Source organism: Rhinopithecus bieti, unplaced genomic scaffold (genome assembly GCF_001698545.2).
Source record: "Rhinopithecus bieti isolate Rb0 unplaced genomic scaffold, ASM169854v2 scaffold_5273, whole genome shotgun sequence".
Lineage (NCBI taxonomy): Eukaryota > Metazoa > Chordata > Mammalia > Primates > Cercopithecidae > Rhinopithecus > Rhinopithecus bieti.
The window spans coordinates 1,027,359-1,034,471 of NW_016805057.1; the positions used below are offsets into that span (position 1 = coordinate 1,027,359).

A 7,113-nucleotide genomic window follows, 5' to 3' on the forward strand; every position below is an offset into this window, starting at 1 on the left:
TACCGCTGATTTGGTAAGGGTGTTCTGCATCCACTGATAGACCTTGAACAATTTACTGTTGTTCTTTTGGTTTGCACTAGGATGCAAAAGAAAAATCCCTGCGCTTTCTGTCTGTCTTTGTGGCGGCCCAGATTGAATTGGGGAATACATCTATAGCCTAGAAATGTAGGCTATGTTAATGGTAAGGTAATTTTTGCAATGTAACGTTTGAAAAATATTAATGTAGTTTTTGTTTTTACAGTAACAAATTTGGCAGCTACTTTGGATCTATCACCTGTCATCGTAACTGGCTTCTGCTTGTCATCCACACAACACCAGGACTTAAGACAAATGGGACTGATGTCATCTTGAGCTCTTCATTTATTTTGACCGTGATTTATTTGGAGTGGAGGCATTGTTTTAAGAAAACATGTCATGTAGGTTGTCTAAAATAAAATGCATTTAAACTCAAATATTTGAGAGAATGCCTTTTAGTTTAATGCATAGTTAAATTCATCCTGTAGTGTTCCTGGAGGAGCTAGAGCCTGGTTGTAGGCTACTACTCATCAATTAACTTCTACAGTGGAGACTACTTCTGGGACTGGAATATAAAAAAGAATCAAAGGTTTTGATTGTGAGTTGCAATAAAGGGAAAGACCATGCTCATAGCAGTGCCAACATCTGAAGTGTGGAGCCTTACGCATTTCATCACCTACAACGGAAGTAGTTAACTGGAAGAGATTACCAAGAAAATAAAAAGAGACTCATTCAGTGGAAGCAACTTTGTCTCAGCTTATTTAACATAGAGCCAAATCTCTTGGGATGAATGTTAAACTCCCTGTTAACTAGAGCACAGGGACTGGCAAACTAGCCTGTCCGACCACCTGTTTTGTACACTTGAAGGTGGTTGGTTGCCTTTTTAAATGGTTGAGGGGGAAAGAATACCTTGTGGGATATGGAATTTAAGTTCGTGTCCAGTTTTATTGAAACGTGGCTATGCTCATTCATTTGTGGGTTGACTGTGGCTGTTGGGGCTGCATGAGCAGAGTTGTGTCTAAGACTAGAGCCTGTGAGTTTGCCAGCCCGTGATTTAAAAGATGAAGGTACACAGAATGTGGGCTGGCTGGTGAGCAGAGGGTTAAAAATGTTCTCTCTATTGTATCTGAAAAGACCGGGTGTGTGAATGAATACGAAAATGCATCTGTTTGACAGACCTGGAGCAGTTACTACCTGCTGCTAAGGTTTCCACTACAGATGCAAGAAAAACATGTCCTTGTGCTTTCCGTCTGTCTAACTGTGGCAGCTGAGATTGAATAGAGGAATACAGGGGAAAAAACGGGAAGAGAATTTTTGAGGAGGGTTGGTCACCCAGGCTTGGAGTGCAGTGGCACAAGCAGCTCACTGTATTCTCTGCCTCCTGGACTCAAGCCATCTTCCCACCTCATCCTCACTAATTGCTGGGACTACAGGCATGCACCCCTATGCCCAGCTAACTTTTGTAGAGACCAAGTATCACTTAATTGCCCAGGGTGGTCTCAACTCCTGAGCTCGAGATCTGCCCACCTCAGCCTCCTAAAGTACAGGCCCAGTGTGGGAGGGGAATTTTCAAAACGTGAGTTGTGGGAAATAGTTCCTACCAGCCTTACCTGGTTGATTACACTTGTGAAAAAAGGTTAAAAGCAAGCCGGTAACTCTGGTCTGTTTGAACGTGTGAATGCAGTGGTTTGAACGATCTGGAGTTTGCCCTAGTGTCAAAATTCCAGACTATGTCCATAGTGTTCAAAACCTGAGGCAGATATTAATCGTGTTAACCCCCACCCCCGTGATTGGAAACAAACCTAAATAAGTATTGGAAACTTAAAACTTTATAGTAATTTTATATCTTCCCTCTGAAATAAGCAGAGGTCAACTGCTGAGAAGTGGGAGGAGGAGTGAAAAGTTTGAGGAACATAAATGCCTGAAGTGGCTACCAGAGAGAATTGGAGAGACTGCTAGGCAGCACTGAAGGCCCAGTTGAGAGATGGAATCTCCCTCTTGTCGCCCAGGCTGGAGTGCAATGGTGTGATCGCGGCTCACTGCAACCTCTGCCTTCCAGTTTCAAGCTATTCTCCTGCCTCAGCCTCCGAGTAGCTGGGATTACAGCCTCCCACCACCACACACGGCTAATTTTTGTATTTTTATTAGAGACAGGGTTTCACTGTGTTAGCCAGGCTGGTCTCAAACTCCTGACCTCGTGATCCGCCCGCCTCAGCCTCCCAAAGTGTTGGGATTACAGGCGTGAGCACTGTGCCCAGCCTCAAATAACTTTTAAGGCAATATTTTATTTAAAATTCTACCTCTTTAACTTTTATTTCATTTTTTTGCTTCTACGGTTTTTTATTCGCGTTCATTTAACACACAGTTTTATAATATACACATTTTTAATGTCGAATTATTCCTTTGTTATACAAAATTTACCCAATTGTTGAAGATTTAGTTTCCTATGTTTTCATTTTAGCTCATACTGAAATAAATATCTTTCTGGAAAAAAAAAAAAACTTTATAGCAATTTTAAGCATTCTGATAGTTTTTTTTGTAGGGATGGGGACATGCCATGTGACCCAGGCTGGTCTGAAAACTGGCCTCAAGTGATCCTGTTTTGGCCGTCCAAAGTGTTGGGATTACAGGTGTGAGGCATTGCACCTGGCTTAGCATTCTGATTTGACATTGTAATGAAAAGTGTTGAGTCTCATCTGCAGGGTATTTTGTCCGCTGAAACGATAGCAGGAAGGGAGATTTCAGGCAGTGGTCAAAGCTGGGAAAACCAGGATAGTGGAGAGGACCTTGAGATGAGAGATGGAAGCTAATTGGTGAACTAGCCTTGGAAGCCTGAAACAGCAGGCAAGTAGCAATTCAGAGGCTTTGTGGACTCCACTGCTCCAACTCGGTTTGAAAATTTTCAGTTCTGCAAGAAGAGCCCCTGTTTCCCAAGTTGGCTTTTGCTCTTAGCTGTTTTCCCAACATCCAGATCCAATCAAGGTTGGGACATAGTATTTTATCATGTCTATTTAAGCCAGAAGTGATCAACCCTGGCTGTTTACCTCATGATAAACCTTTGAAGATTCCAGAGAGAATCTTCTCAGACCTTGTTATGTCTTTTTCTGGTTATTCCTAGGGTCAAGATGTTTTGGGCAAGAATAAGGACGTGCACATCAGAAAGCTCATAACATTTTGTCTTTGAAGCAAGTTTAATACAGGCATGCTTTAGTAGCCTGTGGGCCCTAGGTTTTGTTCAAGTTCTCCAGAGTGGAGCAAGAGGTGTTAGAGGACTTTTCTAGATCCTTGTAATGTGACATTTGAAAACAAACGAAGGCGTGGAAGTAGGCCATGTGGATATCAGGACAAACCATTCCAGGCCAAGACAACAGCAATTGGTCTGGAGTGTGATGTGTTCTGGGAAGAAAGTGGCTGCTTTGCTAACTCAAGAAGACGGGAAGGGTTGTAAAGCAGCGTGAGTGCACAAGAAAGGAAGACCAGACCTCAAAACCACAGGCGCTCTGAGCGGAAGAGTTACATGATATATCTCAAAATTGTCAAAGGATCACTTGGGCTGCCAGGCAGCAGGGTAAAAGCATAAAATAGTTGTGTATAATGTGTTTTAAAGGCAAAGATGATAATGGTTTAGTCTAGGGTAGTAGACTGAGGTGGTAGGAAATGGAAGATAGAGACAACAGGATATGCTAATGGGTGAAAGGATGGATTTCATGTTGATATCAAGTATTTTGGTCTGAGCATTTGGAAGAAAGGAGTTGGCACTGAGATGGGAAATTGAGTTTTGTTTGTTTTGGATGTGTTAAGTTTGGGATGCTGATTCTTCAGAGAAGTCAAAGCTGGAGAACTCTATAGAGAGAGTGGGAAGATACCAATAGACATTAACAGTCATGATACTGGATAACGTCATTTGGAGAGGGAGGATAGACTTTGCATTCCAACATGAGATTGGTTGACACAAAGGGAAACCAACAAAAGTAATTAAGGGGTGCTCCCACTGCACTTGTACTCAGAAGGCTGAGATGGTAGGATTGTTTGAGGCCAGCCTGGGCACCACAGGGAGACCCCATCTCAAATTTAACCAGGCACCATGGCTTATGCCTGTAACCCCAGGACTTTGGGAGGCTGAAGAGGGAGGATCACTTGAGGTCAGGAGTTTGAGACCAGCCTGGGCAACATAGCAAGACCTAAAAAAATTAATTGGGCATCTGTAGTCCCAGCTATTCAGGGAGCTGAGCTCGAGAGGTTGAGGCTGCAGTGAGCTGTGATCATACACTACACTCCAGTCTGGGCGACAGCGAGACACTTATCTCAAAAATAAGAGTTTAAAATTTTTTAAAAAAAGAAGGAACTGCCCCTGAGGTAAAAACCAAGGGAGGGCCTCCCAGAGGTCAGGTGGAAAAAGTTTTAGGAAGGAGGAAGCAGTCAACAGGGTTACCTGTTGCAAAGTACTTAAGTAATATGAGGACTGATGGTGGTAAACTTGACTATCGTTGGATTTCAGTAGTGGGAAAGAAAGCCTAATTAAAATGCACTCGAGACTAACAGTCGCGGGCATGAAATATAATACAGGTATATGGTTTTTTATTATGTGTGCATCTGCTTCAGTAATAGGAGTGAATTACTCATTTGGATCCTTAGGAGTTTCAAACTCTAGTTAAGTCACTAGATTTGTGTTGATGTAAATTCATTCTGAACTGCAGCGACTGTCAGTAACTTACTGCAAACTAAACTGGTGATGATAATTATGGTAAAATTGCAAGACGAGCAATAAATCTCAACCAACTTGAGAAAACACTGATAACAAAGCATCCTTAAGGATATATGTGTGTGCACACAGGTGGACTGGAGTGACTGGCTGGCAGCAGAATACTCAGTAAAATGGAACTAAAACCAGGAGAATTTACTAATTTATAACTGGTAGGTCACTACTATAAAGAAACACACGCCAGTTCCAGCTTTGTGGTAATTGGCATGTGTTTCTAGAGACTGTAAGAACTGTGAGTGCAACTTGAGGTTTCTGGAAACATTTAATTTTTCATTATTCCAAAGGAAAAGGCCTTGATTAAAGTGTTTTATTTTTTATTTTATTTTATTTTATTTTATTTTTTTGAGACGGAGTCTCGCTCTGTCACCCAGACTAGAGTGCAGTGGCCAGATCTCAGCTCACTGCAAGCTCCGCCTCCCGGGTTCACGCCATTCTCCTGCCTCAGCCTCCCGAGTAGCTGGGACCACAGGCGCCCGCCACCTCGCCCGGCTAGTTTTTTTTTTGTCTTTTTAGTAGAGACAGGGTTTCACCGTGTTAGCCAGGATGGTCTCGATCTCCTGACCTCGTGATCCGCCCGTCTCGGCCTCCCAAAGTGCTGGGATTACAGGCTTGAGCCACCGCGCCCGGCCTAAAGTGTTTTTAATTTTAACATAAAGCAAGTAAAGAAAAAGGTGCCATAGCTAGGCACAGTGGCTCATGCCTGTAATCCCAACTACTTGGGAGGCTGAGGAGGGAGAATCACTTGAGCCCAGGAGTTTGAGCTCAGGGTGAGTTAATGGCTGTAACACTGCACTCCAGCCTGGGTAACAGAGGGAGGCCTTGTCTCTTGCAAGAGAAAGAGGTGCCACATACCTTCCATTACATAGAACTTGGCTGCTATGCTAGCCATCTCAATTGGCTACACTCTAAACGTGGAGCTTGTAGATTAGTTAAAAATCATAATAGTGCTGATAGTTTCTATTTATCCCACTGAAATCCTCCAAGTCTATCCCTTAGTCAATGCAGCAATGATAAATCAGGCCCCTGTGCATGTCAGCAGTTCAAAACAGATTTTACTACTGTAGGGGCATATTTTTAACGACCAGAACATTCTAGTTTATTTTTTGAGAGCTTGTAGATTGGTGCAGTTACACATAGTTTCAAATAATTGAACCTGGAAGTTGGCATTGAAGTTTCCTCCATATGTTGGGCCATGAGAACCTTTGGGAATGGATGTGGTTTTAGCTGGAGTCAATACAATTCAATGAGAGAAACGTCAGATATGAGTTTAGGGGAAGATTCTTTCCAAAATAACTTGTGCAATGATGTTTCCCTCAATTACTTTCTCCTCCATTCATCTATATATGCATTCCACTCTTAGACTCTGAGTTCAGAGGTAGAGCAAGGAGCACAAATTGGGGAGAACACTACAGTGCTGTTTTGTGTGTGAGTCACAATCTACAGACAAAGGAAAACTGAGACATCAAGGGACTCACTGGAGGGGCCCTCTGGGACACAAGCCACAATTATTACTTAAGAGTTATAATACAGTGTTTTTAATAATGGGACAGGAGAGCTACTAGCTACCATTTAGTCCTGAGTTTCTGGGTTTCTTTTTTTTTTTGGAAAGTCAGGGTCTTGCTATGTTGCTGGAACTAATCTCAAACTCCTAGCCTCAAGTGATCCTCCTGCCTTTGCCTCCCAAAGTGCTGGGATTACAGGCGTGAGCCACCACACCTAGTTACTAGAAATCTAGTTGTTGGCCGGATGTGGTGGCTCACACCTGTAATCCCAGCACTTTGGGAGGCTGAGGCAGTCAGACCACTTGAGCTGAGGAGTTTGAGACCAGCCTGGACAACATGGTGAAAGCCCATCTCTATAAAAAATAGAAAAAAAAATTTACTTGTATAGTTGTTGATTTTCTCCACGTGTAAAGAAAGCAGATAAGCCCTAGTTTATTATCAAATGCGGCTTGCACATGACCTCATCTAGAGGACAGGGTTATCAAATTATTCTACCGTTCCCCAAGCAGTTGGTAGAAAGGTGGTATTTTCTGGACATCTATTCAAAACAGAGCTATACATGTAATTTCCTTTTCTTTGAGTACATTCATTTGGGAGTTATCCTTAAGAACTACCAATTCATCATGTAAGTCAAACACCCAAACTAGTACTCAACCTGGGGGTGGAACTGGCAGTTAAAGAGGAAAATTACTGCACATGAAATTAGAAAGAAAAAATGAATACTTCTTTTGACTACCTCAGTGAGGTGGAAGATGCATCAACAGATGGCAAGTGTAAAATTGGAAGCTGAGCAGACTCAGATCTTGGGCGTGATGTCCTGTAACCTTTTCTTCA

The 7,113-nt window shown here is 42.6% G+C and overlaps 1 protein-coding gene across 1 annotated transcript in view; it reads left to right on the top strand.

Annotated features, from left to right (window-relative positions):
- TPT1 (tumor protein, translationally-controlled 1) overlaps window positions 1-756 on the top strand; it is a 5,421-nt gene extending 4,665 nt beyond the window's left edge. Inside the window, exon 6 of the mRNA XM_017870978.1 lies at window positions 242-756. Coding sequence (XP_017726467.1) covers window positions 242-244 — 3 coding nt within the window. The 3' untranslated portion in view covers window positions 245-756. The remainder of the gene's footprint in view (window positions 1-241) is intronic.
- The last annotated feature ends 6,357 nt before the right edge of the window (window positions 757-7,113 follow it).